The sequence below is a fragment of the Cyprinodon variegatus genome, unplaced genomic scaffold (assembly GCF_000732505.1).
Source record: "Cyprinodon variegatus isolate N-32 unplaced genomic scaffold, C_variegatus-1.0 Scaffold84, whole genome shotgun sequence".
NCBI classification, from domain to species: Eukaryota; Metazoa; Chordata; class Actinopteri; order Cyprinodontiformes; family Cyprinodontidae; genus Cyprinodon; species Cyprinodon variegatus.
The window spans coordinates 1550808-1568927 of record NW_015150537.1 but is presented as its reverse complement, the minus strand read 5'-3'; the positions used below and the strand labels follow the sequence as shown (position 1 = coordinate 1568927).

Sequence of the window (18120 nt, the reverse complement as noted above, 5' to 3'; positions counted from 1 at the left end):
CCACTGATGTGTGTATCTTCGCGTTTAAGATGAATGTGCTGGGTCTGTGCCAGCTACAAAAACCCCTGAGAAAGAAATAATTCCTGGTGTCTCCTTATAAAATGTTAACTGAAACATCATTATCATTTTCTTAAGCTGCCTCTATTATATAATGTAAATCCCTTTACTGTCCCACCAGGGGTGGAGCTAGATGGGGGGCCAGGGCCTTAGCCAATCTGTGGCCACCCCTACAATTTTTCCCTCTAATACAGATGGTGGCAGCAGTAGCACTCTCACGTGCAATATTCAAAACATTTTATTTTTTTTATATATTAGCAATTACTTGATAACAAAAACACTGTGGTTAATTATGCACATCAATATACTAACATTAAAGATGATGAGTACAGAATTCAAGCAGAAATAGATTTTGTGTTTTATGGGGTAAAGAGAAAATGCTGTCTCTGCAAGTCATCTGGGAGTCTTTCAGTGAAATCATAGATTAGTAACTATTTTCATAAAAATAGTCAATTTATGTAGATATTAGTAGGCCCTACTTGTAAATATAAATTTTATGCAGAATGATTGCTGATAAAATAATATAAGTAATGAAAATGAACAGAATTGTTTCCACTATACCTTTTATCTAGAAAGCACAGATTTATGAATATATTTGTCTATTTGTTAGCAAAGGCTGTGGGAAAGTATAGTTTGTCTTTATTTAGATAATATGGATGCTGTGCTCATTAATTTTCCTGTTGGGAAAATGTAGATTAATCGTGAGGTTTTGGTGCCTATCCGCTTTCGGCCAAACCTCAGTATACATTGGTTTTGCCTGGCCACCCTTATTAAAATTTCTGGCTAAGCCTCTGCCCAGAATGGGGAAATTCGTTCTCTGCATTTTGACCCATCTCAGCAGCGGGCTGCCATTGTTTGGCGCCCGGGAAGCATTCAGGGGTTAATGGTCTTGCTCATTAACTCAAAGCGAACTGGAACTTACAACCTTCTCAGAGCAAAAGCGCACTGCTCTAACCACTAGGCCAACACTCCTCCATTATATTGTGTCCTATTATATACTAGAAGGTGACTGTTAAATTTTTTCCCCCTCCCTTTTCTTTTCAAATTAGATAACTTTATATTATTTCTGTTATTAAAATGTGCTTTACAAATAAATCTGCTTTGCCTGGATGAAAAAAATATCTGCTTCAGGTGAAACGTTGGACCAAACCTTATTTACTGATACAAATGGGGCAAAGGGGCAAAACAAAAGGGATGCGGGGAACCATGCAAATGAAAAACAATGCAACAAGAATAGGATAATAGTGCTGCTTATAATACCAACAATGTGCAGAGTGATTGAGCCCGGTGCTGAATAAGGTTAAAATGTAAAACCTACAAAACCTTTTAGACCAGCCTCAGTATATTTCTAGATTTAGAGAAACATTTGGGCTTTGATTCCTCTGTAGGGGAGCCTTGCAACTGTTGCTCCACCACAGCTGAGGAGGTTTATATGATCTGATGTCCTTTGGGATGAGATGACAGTCTACAGATACAGATTCTGCCATGTTTGATAAAGGAGAATAGTTGATTTGGATGCCATCTAGTGGTTGAGCTGTTACCTGCAACCACTAAAAAAAAAAAAAACAAAAAAAAAAAAAAACATTCTGAAAACCCTATCTACCGGTATACATTTTAGGAGATCCTCAGGTATTAGAAAAAAAGAGACCAGGGCTTAGAAAAAAATTACAGGGTCTCAGATTTGATTGAAAATGCTGTGATGTCTTAGGAAAAAAAATGCCAGATTGTCTGCTCTGAGGAAAAGTTGTCAAATTGCCAGGTCTAAGGAAAAAAAAGTCTTTAGAAGGTTAGGTCTCTGGGGAAATAGGTATTTAGGTTGTCCTGTCTTAGAAAAGAGCTGTCAGGATTTAGGATGACAAACTATATGGGCTGAGGTTTCATTAAAATTAGGAGAGAAAAAAACAAAACACCTTAAATATTTATTTTGGGTCATAGAAAACATAAAATCCAAAATTTTAATGACAATTTTTGCCATCCTTTTCAGCAGTTGTTTTCTAAGTTGGACCAATATGCCTTGACCTGCAATGACTCATGGGAAATGAAGGGGTGTTTGGATGATTTGAGTGAGAATGTAGCTTCAGCACAGTTGGTAAAGATTTCACAGAATTTAAAAAAGAGCTTCACAGTTCCTGAGACCTAACACCTAATGGTTTTATTTCCAAGACCTGAGAACTTTTTTCTGAAGACCTGACTACTATCTTTTCTGAGCAGACCTGAAAATTTTTTTTCCCAGTAGCTGAAGACTTTTTTTTTTTTTTTAGATCTGACAACCTTTTCGCAACTGAAAATTATTTTCTTTAGACCTATCAACACTTTAACTGAGATGTCAATTTTTTTTTCCTTAGGCCTAAAAACTTTTTTTTTTCCTGAGACCTGACAATTAGTTTTTTTCTATGACCCAATAACTTATTTCCTAAGACCTGAGGATGTTCTGAAGTGTATCTGACACTGCAGCTAATCTTGGAATCCCAGTCTTATTGATCGAATGTTCATGGAACAGCCAGAAATTGCCCTCAACAAAAATTTTTCAATTAATTTTTTCCAAGAAATTACTCCAGAGTAATAAAGTATTCTGTAAGAAGGATGTTTAAGTACTGAGTTACAAAACATCCATTGATCTCGCTTTATTCCAACTGGGGTCGCCAGGGAACCTGGTGCCTATCTCCAGCTGTCAGTGGGCAAGAAGCGGGGTACACCCTGGACAGGCCACCATTCCATCACAGGGCAACACAGGGACAAACAACCATGCACACTCATAGCTAAGGAGGATTTACAGAAGCCAATTAACCTAACAGTCATGTTTTGGGACTGTTGGAGGAAGCCAGAGTACCCAGAGAGAACCCACGCATGCTCAGGGAGAACACACAAACTCCATGCAGAAAGACCCCGGGAATCAAACCCAGAACCTTCTTGCTGCAAGGCAGCAGTGCTACCCACTTTATCACTGAGCAACCCAACATCTAAATTTCATTTGTACAAACTGTGACAAAAAAGGAAATTGCATGCAAATGCTAGTATATTAAAGACTAAAATACACAAATATTTAAAAAAAAAACAATTACCAGAAGAAAAAAATTTCTAATGAATTTATTTTTTCAAGATAAATGTACAAAAATTAATACTTGCAGCAGTTGTCAAAAGTGTTTGTCTACTTTAACATGAACTTTGATGGTACCCTTGTCCTTATTTATAAAGCAACATTTGTTGATGGACCAACGCTACCAAGAAATGCAAAAAATAGTTAATTTTATCCCAGATGTAATCATGTTTGGTAGCCTTAGTGGCTCTGTTTTCTTATTGGTTTTGGTCCCTGTTGTCTAAAATTTGGGCCCTTACCTCAAAAATATCTCCTCTAATTTATTATGTGCCTCAAGACTTGATTTTGGAACAGCCTGATGTTCACCTTTTATGCTTCCACTAGGGTCATTGTATTATGGTATAGCCTTTCATTTCACTGATTTGCAGATGAGAGCAAGATTTCAAAAGTACTGTCCTCAAAAGTACTGTCAGATTAATTTCAGGCACTTATTTGAAAATATTCAGTAATGGATCATGAAAAACAATTTTATTTGTCAAAAACAAATCAAAAGTTATAATTCACAACTAAGCTATTTATAAAGATTTTGAAAGGCACCTGTTAAATCCTTGGTGTCTACTGTAATGCTCCCATTAAACTGGAGAACCATGGTCCATTCTATTTCAGTTCATCAATTCAATTCTAATTCAATTAGAAATACTTCATTATTCCCAAACGGAAAATAAACATTGCAGTAAGAACCCTTCACATTTGTTTGACAAGTTGCTGTATTTGTTTATAGCTGTAGGCAAGGAGGATTTTCTCTAGTGGTCTGTCTCGCACCAGATCTAGAGAATCCTTTGACTGATGACAGCAATCCTCTGAAGAGGAAGCTTACTGTTGTTCATAATGCTCCTCATTTTATGAAGAATTCTTCTTCATAAAATCATTTCCAGAGACCTTCCTAGAACAGCGACGGCTTGCTTTATCAACTTAAGATTTTCTAAGTAATTTGCTTTGATGTTGTCCAGGTGAACACCAAGGTATTTATACTCCTCTACCACCTCCACTTTTTCCATGATGTTAATAGGATTCAACTTGTTCCTCTTCTGAAATCTACAATAAGCTCCCTTGTTTTGTTGACATTCAGGATCTGATTATTTTTTCCACAACATGCCAGAAAGAGTTCCACCAGCTCCCTGCCCTGAGCTTCTTGTCCGTCTCTGATGCACCCAGGAAGTGCAGAGTCATTCAAGTATTTCTGCATATGAAAGGACTTTGTCTTTGTGCACACAGTAAAATTTGTAGGGAATAAAAAGGAATGGGGAGAATATCAACCTGTGAGGGACCAAGCCAGCCAAGCATGAGAATACAGCAGCGATTATCAAGAAAATTGGTTTTATTTCCCCAAAGTAACAAGAATTCAAAACAATAATGACAGAGCTTTTAAAGAGGTCAAATGGTGAGACTAACTTAAGGCAAATTTATCAAGGTTAAACCTAACAAAACCTTAAACTAACTGCACAAAGGAAGGAAGGAAGGAAGGAAGGAAGGAAGGAAGGAAGGAAGGAAGGAAGGAAGGAAGGAAGGAAGGACAGTTAGCTTAAGGATTAAACTTAGATAACTAATACTAAACCAAATTAGAGAAATGAGAAAATCACAAAAGAACGAAAAGATTATGAAGCATATTAAAATGTGAACTCCATGGTCTTCCCTCATGGTGGAACTGTGTGTGAGTATGCCAGCAGGAGTCCTTTGCATTCTCCCAGTTGAAGGTACTCTCCACAACACCAACAAAAGGAAGCACAAACAATATTAAGCATTTGACAAATTTAAATATACAAAAGTTAACCAAATGTGTTCATTACAGTTGGAACTAATGTCTTCCAATACTGTCAAAATAAAAATAAACAAACCAATATATTTATCCTACCGTGTGTTAAAACTTAAAGAGAAAAAGTAGTTGTGTGTGGAGTTACTGATCATGTGAACATCACACATCCCCTGTTGTGTTAAGGAAAAGCCATAACTTTGAGTTAACATATATGAGCCTTTTTTTTTAGCTGTTCTTTTCTTGCAGATAGGAGTACTAAAAGCTCTTTACCTTGGTCTCAACTGGGCCTCTGCCCCTCTTATCGAGTTGGTCAAAAATGCATCTTCTCTTCTACAAGCTGATACCAAACAGAAGGAGCATATAGGAGTGGTTCTACAGGTGAATCTTTGGCAGTTATTGGTCAAAAACGCAACACAGATACCATGAAGTCGGACTGTTATCTGGTTCTGTGTGAACTTTTTTCTTTCCTATTGTTACTGTTGGATGAGAATTAATCATGATTACCGGTCAAAATCATAGGCTGGCCTTTGACTTGAGAAGCCAACCTCTGATTTAGAAATAGAAAGGATTTTCTGTTGTTGTAGATCTGATTGATTTTAAGTTGGACATGGCTGCCTTTTTTGGAGGTGACCGCTAGAGGTCAGTGTAAGCATATAAAATTTGATACACTAGGCTAAACAATTAGATTTTCTTTTTTTTTTTTTACATGTAGATTAGAATAAATTTCCTTTTTTTTTTTTTTGGTTAAATCTTCCTCTCCAAGGACATATTATGTTCTCTGTCATTTTTCTTGATTTAATTTGAATTCAATAATACTTTATTAATCCCAAAGGGAAATTTAGTCACTTAATATCAATTTAAGGTAAATTAAATAAGATGAAAACTTGTAATATAAGACCTCTCTTAGAATGAGTGCTATAAAGGTTGCAATTGCAATGCTAAGTGCCACTTTGTAGTTTACTGTGCAGGACAGAGCCCGTATGTTAATCTAGAGGCAGCTCCAATCTAGGCTTAGGGATGTCTGAGATGAAGCAACACATACTGAGACAGGAATTGTGATTGCACGGTTAAGTATTATACATGTTTGAATGAGAAAATGAGCGTGTTGGTTGTGGTCTCTCTGGACCTCTAATGTTCCAATATGCACATTTCAATACCTCATCTTTAGAGAGGAAAGGAAAAAGGAAGAAAAAGAGTCTACCTATATCCCCCAACCACATTCTTAAAACACCCTCCCCATCTCCCTCTGCCTGCACTTAAGATAAAAGAGGAGATAAGGTCTTCCAGCATCTGAAGGGGAAGATAGCTCAAGGATCTGATGGTATCTTTCTTCTCTGCAGATTTCATGAACATTGAGAAGTTCCCTCCTGTTTCGATTCAAATTATTGTAGTTGAAAAATACTTTATTGATCTCAAAGGCAAATACTCCACCATCACACTGATCCACTTCATCTGAAAATATATCTCAGCCACCCTGCTGGATGTGGTGCCATATGCAAGGATCCTTCAGAAGCTTCCCCAGTTCAGCTTTATTCTATGCGTGCATGTAGCAAAGAAGGAAAGGGGGTAGTGGCTAAAGGAAGCGAGGTAGGAGGGAGAAATGGGTTTACCGCCGTTAGTATTATGTCCAGGAGCAAATGGATAAAAATCGACCTGAAGAAATGGAAAAAAAAAACATGAATCGATACTTATACAGATGTGTCGATGCAGCGGATCATCGGCTGTTGGATCGATGCATCGATACAAAACGATTATTATTTACACCCCTAACACCGTAACAAGACACCTATGCATCAATTTTGAACACACTTAATCCCAAGTGGGGTCCAGATGGGTGCTGGTGCCTATTTCCAGCTGTCTAAGGGTGAGAGGCGGGGTACACCCTGGACAGGTCGCCAGTCCATCGCAGGGAAACACAGAGACAAACAGGACAAACAACCATTCACACACACACTCACACCTAAGGAGAATTTAGAGAAGCCAATTAACAGTCATGTTTTTGGACTGTGGGAGGAAGCTGGAGTACCCGGAGAGAACCCACGCATGCTCAGGGAGAACATGTAGAACAACAAACTCCATGCAGAAAGACGCCGGACTGGGAATTGAACCCAGAACATTCTTGCTGCAAAGCAGCACTGAGCAGCCCCACAATTAATAAAAAAAATAAATAAATAAAATAAAATTCCTTTATGGATTTTGGAGGTCATTCTTCCCTAATGTAGAGGCCCTTTTCAATCTGGCCCCTGCTACTATATAGGCAGTCTCTGTGAGGTCAGCAGGCCTCCTCAGCATAAAGGTTTGGTTGTTGTTGTGTCTCACCGCTAGTTTCTTAAAGTCACCACATGGGGGCGCTGCAGATCAGTCGCGCAGGCTGTTTAATTTATAACAAACCAAACGTCCACATCTTTGTTAGTCTTTGTTCCTCTTGTAAACTGCTCAGTGTTAGCGGGCTGTCCGCGTGCTTTAAGTGAACTGATGGTGTTTATTTAACCCCCCCTCTCCTCTCCTCCCCCCTCCACCCCCCCATGTCTCCTCCCTCCCAGCTCATATCTCAGCTCCGGGCCCTCCCATCCTCTCCAGTCTCCCGCTGCCGCTCTCAGAGCGACATCTCCGGCTGCTGCCCGCTGCTTGTGTCCGGTCATCCCTGCCGTCCCTCCCCCTCTCGGTGCGGACATGCTCCCGGGGCTCCGGAGATGAGGCTCCGCAATGTCTCATTCCTGACGGTCTTGTTGTTCGGGCTGAGTGGGCTGGTCTCCCTGTCCTGGTACACCGCCTTCAGCAGCTCCAGAGGTAAGCCCACATTCCGGTGTGTTCCTGCTGGAAGGTGGCTGTGATGGAGGGATGCTGGGGGACATCAAGGTGCATGATGCACGCATGATGGTGCTGATGTGAGGCTGCAGGCTTCAGTGAAACAGAATGGGCGTTTGGTTTGTGATGCATAGGGAGAATTATTCCAGGTGGTGCTGATGTGAAACATCAGTTTATGAAGAAACCAGAAAGGAAGATGCAGAGTGGAGATTTTTTTTAGTTGTAGCTGCAGTTTGATGCTCCAGGGAGTTTAATCCTGCTGATGCTGTAAATGCTGCTTCCATCTGATCACAGTGTCCCCTTTCTGCCTGAGTAGATCATGAAGGAGCTTCAGAAGCTGCTTCCAACATGGAGAGAAAGATGATAATTGCTACTACATTTCAGGCTCTGTTGAGTTGCATATACTTCCAACATAGAGAAGTTAGGATGGAGGTGGAAGAAGAGCTGTTTGGATTTCATGCATCTCCATCCCGAGTCTCAGATGATGATCTTTGAGGTGATGAGGGGATTAATGAGGGCCAAGATGGAGGCCACCTTTGAATTGTGAGGGGAAATTTAGCTGTTTTAAGATCTGTAACGCTTCAGATGAAAGGAAGATGAGGTGGGATTTCTTAGATTGTTCTGAGATGCACTTTGATCCGGATTTTTCCAGAAAATTGTCCAGAACAATGTCCTAGTCAAATATACTTTGACTAGGACATTGCTCTGGACATCCATTCTAAACCTCCATCCTTTTTCTATTGCCTAAAGTTTTTCTGGACCTTTTCTGTTTTCCATTGCAGAAAATACACTCAGATTAGATTGGATATCTGCGATAAATGGTGTTTGCAAACTGAGCATTCAAATCTGTTCTATTCTGACACAGCATAAGAGTCACTCCACACGCTGTGGGAGTGGGTAAGTGATAGCCTTAAAGTGGGAAACAGAGCCTCAGTGCAGCTCTCTGAGTTTTCTATTCAGCTTGCATGACAGGAACCATTTCTGAAAGCTTTATTCATTAAAATCTGATCTGTTAATGTCACATATGATTCACAGTCTGGTGTTATTTGACTTGTTCTAATGTGTCAAGGCTATAAAAGAATGATAGATACATTTTTCTTGGCAGTAAAACTCCACTTCTTAACACGTAAAGGAACCTTTTTTTCCTGACCTGGAGGGAAACACGTGAGAAAAACAAATACGTTTCTAAATTTGAACAAAACCTTGGAATGATATTTTTTATTTTGAGTGGAGTTGCTGTGAAACGATATCAGCTCGACATTTCAGGGCCGTTTGCACTCATAAGCAGACCTCCGTCCTCTTGCTGTTGGGACAGATGCAGACAGAACCACATTTCCTCTAACCTGGGAGTGATTTAACCAGGGCCATATAGTGCATCCGCTGTAAAATAGTCAGCAGTTTTGTGCTATTGCTGTAAAGGACCGTTTAATTGCTGACTTTTCTCTGACCTTTAGCTGAATGTGTGCTAATTGTGCCAAATCTGTTCCAGTTCCACATTTCCTCAATGCTTTGGGTCATTTTGGGGGACTTTTCGTTTCTGACTGGAACTGTTGTGATGCAGGCTAAGAATAAAGTGCTTATTGCCGCGTGATCCGTCCCCTCAGATGTTCGGTGCTGCAGTGGATGGACTGGTTTTATTACTGCTGTATGAAGCAGAAGAACTTCTGCTATGCCAGGTTTAGAGAGAAGATGCTACCTTACGAGCACCCATACTTTCAGGGTCGTGACCTTTAATATTTAACCTCCTGGAGAAGCTGCATCACAGATCTCAAAAAGAAACATTAGACTGTCTAATAAACACCATAAATAGCACAGAAAGAAAAACAGTTTAACTTGTAGAAGTCTAAAGAACCCCAACTTAACTCCACATAAGCGTCTTATTCAAAATGATAAACAAGAGGCCCCCAGGGGCCTCCTGTATTCCATCTCTTTCTTTAATATTAATGAGGCTGAAAGATGGAGGGATGACTGAGACTACATGATTGTTGTCAGATATGAATGCTTACAGAGAGAGGTCCTGTACCTCCTCCAGTTGCCAGGAACTGTTATTTAGGGTTCAGAACATATCAGCATCACGTCATCTGCTCGCCTCATGGTTACCAGACAGAAATGCTTTCACCTCCGAACTGTAGAACTGAGATCTGGATTATATTGTCGAATGTAAACCAGCTGGATGCATTGTAGCAAAGAACCGGTTCTCTTCGAGTTCTGCAGATCTACATGATGTCTGTAGTGCTGGAATTGTTTTCTGGGTGTTTCCACTGCTGTGAAGAGTTCAACTTCCAGCTGTGGAAGTGTTTGGCTGCACATTTTTTTAGGGTGGGTGCCGCTGCTGTGGAACAGATGACGACGGGAAGAAAAAAGGGACGTTTGGTTTGTGACACTTGCCCTGCAGGCTGATGGGGGTGGTGCAGCTGTTTTTAGGGGGTCGTTCTCCTGGTTCTAAACCTGCAGCTGAGAACTTTCACAGAGGAGATGAACCTGCTTGTGGCTCTCACCCTCTCAGGGGTTTGCTGAGAAACTCAACTCAGACTCATGCAGTTGGTAATCATCTATTGATGGTATCAGCTCCGTAGTTTCCTGTACGGAGTCCACAGAGACGCCAGCTGCATCAAAAGGCAAATCAAGCTGCTTTTCTGATGTAATGGTGCATTTCAGGAACATTTTCCACTATGTGAGAAAAGTTTTCTCACTGCTGCTGCCATTTTCACTCCAGGTACTTCAAACTAATACTTCCTTTTTGTTCATAACTTCCTCTTTTCTTTGAAGTTTTGAGACGCTGCGGCTTCGTGTGCAGTCGAGTTGAAAGGCAGGCCTCCGATCCAAAATTAAACTTTGAAACATGTAGCTCTTGGGTTAATAAATGCTCTTCATTTCTCTTCTGCAAGCATAAAAACACCCGCCAGCCATTCATGTGAAAGAGGCCTTTATATTGATCACCATGTGATCATTTTTAACTCCTGATCAAAGTCCAAACTGGCCAAACTCACAGCGCTGCAAGATGAAAGCTCTTTAACAAGATAACGAGTGTGTACTCTTTTTCTAATCTTATACCCAGAAGGAACAGAAAACTGTGTCTAAAACCTGAGAACATTCAGAAGGTCGACATGATGAAGGAATGATAAAACAAACGTCCACAAGTGATGAGAGAAAAATTGCATCCAATGTTTAGCTGGTCTGTGTTCGGTTGTTCTGTGTTTGGTTCCAAAGTAAAACGTGATCCTTCTTCCTGCAGAGATGCTGCTTTCTGCAAAAAAACTAAACAGATTCAAACGCAACAGTTCGCTCTGGCAGTCTACGGAAGCCCTGAGGGGGAATTGAAAAGGTTTATTTAAGGACCCTTTTAATCATTCTGACCAAAAATTATCATTTTTTTTAAAGATAAAAGAACAGCTTGTTAATAATCTTTGAATTAAATATTAATCAGAGTAAGAAAAATAGATTTAAATATAATTAAGTTTTTTTCCTTTTTCATCTTAGTTTTAGAAAAGGTTTTTTATACTCAGTAAAATTTATTACGGTAGCTTTTTGTCTTGGTGCCTAAGAGAAAAAATTAGAAAGATTAGTTTTTATATAAAAGCACCAAAAGGAGCACCTCAGGGCTTCTTTCATCTTTATAAAATTAGCTTTTTTTTACCTGCTAAAGTTCTAAGATGAGTTAAAAAAATGTTTTAAATGTAAAGAACAGCTTCCTGACTTCAGCTGAACTTTAAATTGATGGATTTATTTTAGGGCTAATCATCAAACTTACACTTACACTTATCTTGCTGTTCTGCTCTGAAGATGTTAACTTATTTTTTTAATTTTTTTGTTAAATGTTTTATTTTCAACATAATTAATCATCCTCATATAAATATAATTACAATAGAATACAATAGAATATTCTGTATTTTGGACTTTTTGTTCCATTTTAAAGATTCCTTAATTTACTCAGAATTTTCTTCCTGGTTTCTAGTCCTCTGTGATAAGTGATCATTTAAGGCACTCTCCCTGTCACAGCTTTATATTACTGTGTCCCATAACCACTGCCTGCTGCAGTCACTAAGTCATTGGGTTCATCATTTTCCAAGAGTTTATGCAGTTTTTATGTAGAAATTGTGCTATTATATAAATTTACCAACCACTTGATAGAACACTGAATATTAGACATTCTACATACGAATTCTGAATTTTTCAAAAACACCTATCAACTTGGCTAACCTGGTAGATAAAATTTGAAGAATATTTTAGGTTAAAATCCAGTTTATTAGGTTATAATCTATCTATGTCGTAAAAAGGATTATGTTCCCTAATCACATGTGGTGTTCCTCAGGGCTCTATTCTCAGATCACGTTGACTGTTGATACATTTGATTAAAATATAGATACATTTTGTTAATAAAGCTCACCTTATGTAATTAATCTTAGGTCTCAGTGTGTCCTTAATGGGAAGGTGTCTATTATTGGTCTCTGAGTTTGTTGAAAGTGACCGGTTGATGTGAAATTACCCAAAGCTTTTGCTACTCAGAGACCCTGAAATGACTCACAGCCCCTTTTATCTGCTGAGCTTCAGGAATATAAAACTGAGGCGTTGAAAGAAAAGGAGCATCAGGTCAGACTGCAGGTATCCTGCAGAGAGATCTCTAACAGCCTGAGCTAAACGTTTCCCTTCAGTGAGAAACCATGGGCTGTCGTCGCTGTGGATCTTCAGGACGCCTCTGCTCTGATATTGACTTCTGCTCCCTGAATATGCAGCTGTGTTGTTTTTCCTTTGAACCAATGACTCCGTCAGTCAGATGTGTTCAGACCTGCTCAGCTTGAACTTCTTTGATCTGTTTGCTGCAGCTCAGCTTTCAGTTTTCTTACAAACTGGAGCTTCAGAGTCCAGCTGGCAGTAAACACTTTTTCTGTTTTTTTCTTTATTTTTTTTCTTGCATGAAACAGTGAAAAATACAAGAATAGAAAAGCTAAGAAGAAAAATCTGATGTCATTTTGCTGTTTGTTGTATTTCTGGTCTTAGTTTGAAGGAGCGTAGACGGAGTAGTTTAGGGCTGGTCGATACAACCTAAAAAGATAATCTCAGTTGTTTTCCTACTAAATCCAATTCATCTTTTTTTTCCTCACTTAAGTTTCATTGTAAAAAAAAGGGAGAAATGACAAATAAATTGCTTTAAAAACATTATATTTCGATCATCCCTTTAGGAGGTGACCTTAGTTAAAGGGCATCATAATTCAAATTCAATATTTGCAGCTACTATTGTCAGTCAATTAGCTTGTTTTTTTTGTTATTAAAATAAACCCTAGAACAAAAAGTAATGAACTAATGTCACCGTTTTCTAAAAACATAAAATTGCCATAAACCAAAAAAAAATTTAAATAACCAATATTCTCCCCTACTGCAGCTTCTCTTTAAGGTCTGAATTTGAACTGGTAACAAAGCTGTCACTAAGAAAGGAGAATAATCAGCTGCTGTAAAACCTGGAAGTTCTGATTTCCAGGTGTCAAATATAAAGCAAGTGGGTCATTTTTTTTCAGGGGTCTGGTCTCTGTTTCTGCAAAATGAAGGCTGACTGCCTTCTGGATCTCCCCCAGGGAGGCATCTCTCCTCCAATTCTGTTTGTGGTGTTCATCCAAATGATTTGAAGGAGAAGAAAAGGAAGAACCTTCAAGTTTCAACCTGCTTATTGCTCTTTCACAGCGATGGAAGGATGCATAATATAGATAGATGGATGGATGGATGGGGGATGGGGGATGGGGGATGGATGGATGGATGGATGGATGGATGGATGGATGGATGGATGGATGGATGGATGGATGGATGGATGGATGGAGGGAGGGAGGGAGGGATTGATCTGCGATGGGACTAACTAGCCTCAATGAGCAGTTGTGATGAAGGCTTCTCATGAGTTTCCATCTCTGATGGTAAGAAAAGAAGGCTATTGAGATGATATCAGAACTTTGTGGTTTTGGGTCACGTTCTTTGTAAATAGACCCAAAGAAAATACTAAATGGGATACTACACAGGGTGCTACATAGTACTAAGACCATCTGCATTCAGTGCTTTTGTCCAAGAGAGAAAGTACTGAGATTAGAATGAATACTCACCAGAAACATGGTGTGTGTGTGTGTGTGTGGGGGGGTGGTGCTTGTAGCACTCCGGGGTAAAGTGGGTGAGTGGTGCTGCAGAAAGAAGGTGCGTTAGATTTATGCACTCCTCTGACTGGATCCCCAGAGCAGTGACATCCTTTACTCAAGCCTCCGGATTGGTTATAGAAGTACAGAAAAAAAAAAAAAAAAACACACAATGTAGTAAATAGGTATTAAGATGACAGAGAAACCCAAAACAAACAGATCTTTGATTGAACCGCAAGCAAATATTAGAACCCAGGACCTTTTAGCTGGTAGACAGCAGAGATTAGAATCTGATGTTTAAGGCTTCATTTAGACCTGTTTTACTCATTGATCCCAACAGAGGTGTTGGATTTTAGGTGTGTGATCCATAAATGCTCAGCAGTGGCTTGTTTTGGCCTTCCCATGGACTTCCCTGAAGGGTTCCTCAGTGGGCTCTGGCTAAAAGCAGAGTGAAGCTGATAGGGGCTTTAAAGAGGTGCAGGTCTGCATGAATGGAGAACACACAAACTCCAACAGAATAATTAACAGAACAGAAACACAACCCGGCAATCAGATAACATGCTGGCCTCTTTCAGGCACGAGATGAACATGTTCAGTCTTGTCTGGCTGCCTCCCCCACCCCCCCCTCACACATCCTGTGCTCTTCTCAGATTTTTTTTTTCTTCTGCCATTTGACCTCAGAACAACTTTATGGCATCTGATTGGTTGTTGAGCATTTATTCAGAAATATTTTTATTCTCAAGTTAAACTCTTAATAAAACAGATTTTGAACGGCCAAATCTAAATGTAAACAAATCTCTCCAATGTTTAGAGCGATGATGGACGATGCTGTAGATGCTGAGCTCTTTCTTCTCATCTACCTCTGGGACTCTGCCTCTGGATGACTGATAAAGCACCCATTTTCTCATAATCTCTAATCTTTACATCAAGAATTTTCTATAGAGTTTTAAACATATTTCCTCTGACAAACTCCTGTTTTCTCCTCCATCTGCTCCATCTAATGATGCAATTTTGTCCCTTTTTTTCCTCCAGTTCCCTTCTTTATCCTCATCTTCACTTTGTGTTTCATCTCCTCTCTCAGATCTTGTGTTTGTTTGCATCTTTCAGTTTTCCTCCCCCTCCTCGTTCCACTCTTGTTTGCGAAACATGAGAGGATCTCTGACAGCTTGGTCAATATGAGTGAAACTGAGAGTCTGACAGTCTGTCTGTTTGGAGCCCTTTTTAGTGTGTGAGTGAGGTCACAGTTTGATCAGTTTGTGTGTCCTTCTCCACACAGAAGATTCATATTTTCATTGAAAATAACCTTTAAAAAATTACAGATGTGAAAATTCAATTTCTATTAAAATAACAATGAGATTATCATCAGTGTAAAACTTTAAAAATAAAACTTAGTGTTAGTGCTAACTCTATTTTGTCTTGAGCAAAAAGTAATTAATGGATAAAATAATATCTAAAGGTCAAAAAGGATCCCTCTGGTTGTAAAGCAGTGATAATGATATAAGAATCCTAAATGACTAAATTAGTGTTCAAAATTACTTTGAACTGGGTATTTAATTAAATGAAATTCTAATAAAAGGATTATTGCTTTATAGTGACCAGTAAACTATTGTGAAACTCTTTAAATAAGGTTGTCGCAAAAAGATCTTCAACCTGGTCAGGGTCAGCGTGATTAGAGTCTACCTGGTCAGGAGTAACACCAAATCAGGCTGCAGCAGGTTAGCAAATATAACCTTCATGGTCCCACTATTACATTTAGACTTTGGTTATGGTAGGTTTGTGTTTCGGGATGTGTTCAGGGTACAGAGAACATTAAAGGCATCCCAGCTGCAACATTAAAGCAAATGAGCATTAATTATTAATCCACTTTATCAGTGTAAGTTGATATTAATCCATAATTACTGACCTGGAAAAGCAAGTGGTTCAGTAGAGGGGCTGGGCTCAAAGCTAAACAGATAATATTTGAATAAGTACTTTTAGTGTTTTCTTATTCTTATTATTTCTTAACTATTTTTACCAGTTAAATACTACAAGTGATTTTTGTAATTCACTTACTGTGTTTGAGTAGGACTTTCTATTTGTTACTTTTTCTGTACTCAAACTAAATTTTATAGACGTTATCACTAAGACAACCAGTTTCAGAGGTGATCATGGAGTTGATGCAGAAGGAAAGGATAATGGATGCCATTCAAAGGAGTAAGAAGAAACAGATGAGTAGGGACAGGCGAATGGAGAGGAGATAGAAAATGTAATGAGAAATTCCCCAAAGGAAAGTACCAGGTAAATGTCCAGTGTGCAGGACTGGACAGGTAATCTGTCTTTACATAGAATTATACTGTATTAATCTATTGAGACTGAGACTGTAGTGCAAAACTTGGCTTTTTGACATCTGAAAAAGGGCTGGAAAATGATACATTTTAAGTAGCTTTTGTTTAAGGATATAGCTTTATTTTCCTTTATTATTTGCTTTTGGTTATTTGGTTTTGGATAGACTGAAATAATGAAATACAGACTCGGGTAGTTTTATTTGTTGTTTTATTTTTCTATTGTGAAAATAAAGTATACCTTTTAAGATTAACGTTCCACTTATCAGAATTAAGGCCTCTCCAATCAAGCTCCCAAGTAAAAAGCCGCCATTAACCACATTTAGTTTTTGTTTGGACTGCTAAGCTGCTTCTTGATTTGGAGAAATAATATAAATGGAGACTTTAGAAGAGATAAGTTTGTAAGACTTTAGAATGAGGATGGATAATTGCTGCACAATTATCAGCTCAGGAGAACCATTTTCTCCAAAAATGTCCTTAAATGAAACATTCCTTTTTTGTTTTTGTTTTTGCAGCTCCGGTGACAGTTTAATGTTCAAACTGGATGTGGTTTACAAGACCACAAAGTGAAGCCTGAAACTTGTCAGACCTGTAGACCTTCTGCTTCTGTGCTCTAGGTGATAATAAGGCTCCCCGCTGAAGAGGGTCCAGTGGGAGTTAATGCATGGCCTCCCCTCGGGGAGTGAATAGTCTCAAACATCCCCCATCTTGCCCTGTTTAACACAAACAGGCTCTCCTGCAGGCGGTTGTCATGGTACGAGCTGCCCTGAGGGCCGTGTTGCTGCCCTTAACCAGCTCTGTGGGCTAGTGTGGGTCACATAGATTACACTTAGCAAATCCATCCAGTCCTGATCCAAAACAGACCTGATTCTGTACAATGATTAGAACATTTTTCAAATTAAAGGTTCAAATAGAAAATATTTTAGAATTAATGTTAAAGCAGGAAATGTTGGAGTGGATCAGATGCTCCTGATGAGCCTCCAGAAGCAGTTGCTGTTTCTTTCAGATGGTTTAATGAAAGCTGGAGGCATGAAGTAGCGGAGTCTGTGCGGTGTTTTGCAGCAAAAGGAACCAACAGCCGAGGTTCGTCTGTCAGCAGCACCGTGAAGCTGATGGCCTGCATCCTTTCTGGGGAAGTCTGGAACCTTTAGGCATGCATTCTGCATTGAGGTTACAGGAAGAACCTAGCCGCACGACGTCAGGGCTTGGATCTGAGCTTCTAACTTTTACTGGTTTATGCTCTGCAGACAACAAAGCTTTATTTCTCCTACTGATAGCATGTTAAACAGCAGCAGGGATGAAGCGGCACGCTCTGTTTGTGTTTCCCGGAGGGTCCAAGACGCTGTGAGAGGAGCTGATGAATATTTAATGTTTAGATCTGCAGGTCAGGTTGCACCGTCTGAAGCAGCTGCAGTCCTCTTCATCAAACCGGACCTCCGCCATATAGAAGAAACCGGATTTTCATTTTTTTCCCTCCTATATATATTCAGATCCAGATCCGCCCCTTTTCACCAAATATCAGTTAATAGGAACCTTTACCCTAAATGGAGGAGTCTCCCACTTTTCCAGGGTTGTTATTGTCACATAGATATTTGGACCAATACCAGCTAAATGTTCTGAGCAGATATTTTAACTCTTGGTATTGCTTCCGTTTGTTGGCGACTAAACACAAAAAAAAGAGAATCTGGAGATGACCTCTGTAGTGTGAAGGTGAAGGAAGAACCCAGAAACACGAATCATTAACCCGGTGTCTTCTGCTGTGTGTTTGTACTTCATTGAGACTGAAACAGCGTTTGGCGTTATCAGCGGTTCAGTTACACACCCATACTTTGGGACAGTGGATTGGAGCTGTGTAGTATCAGTTGGACACAGAACCCTGAAGAGCGAGGCCAACATGAACCACACACACACACACACACACACACACACACACACACACACACACACACACACACACACACACACACACACACA

At 39.4% G+C, this 18120-nt stretch overlaps 1 protein-coding gene across 2 annotated transcripts in view; it reads left to right on the top strand.

Annotated features, from left to right (window-relative positions):
• The first annotated feature begins 7471 nt into the window (after positions 1-7471).
• Positions 7472-18120, top strand: part of mgat4b (mannosyl (alpha-1,3-)-glycoprotein beta-1,4-N-acetylglucosaminyltransferase, isozyme B) — a 71020-nt gene continuing 60371 nt past the window's right edge. For both annotated transcript variants that reach the window (XM_015373281.1, XM_015373282.1), the window contains exon 1: positions 7472-7697. In XM_015373281.1, the coding sequence (XP_015228767.1) occupies positions 7601-7697 (97 nt within the window). In that variant the 5' untranslated portion in view covers positions 7472-7600. The remainder of the gene's footprint in view (positions 7698-18120) is intronic.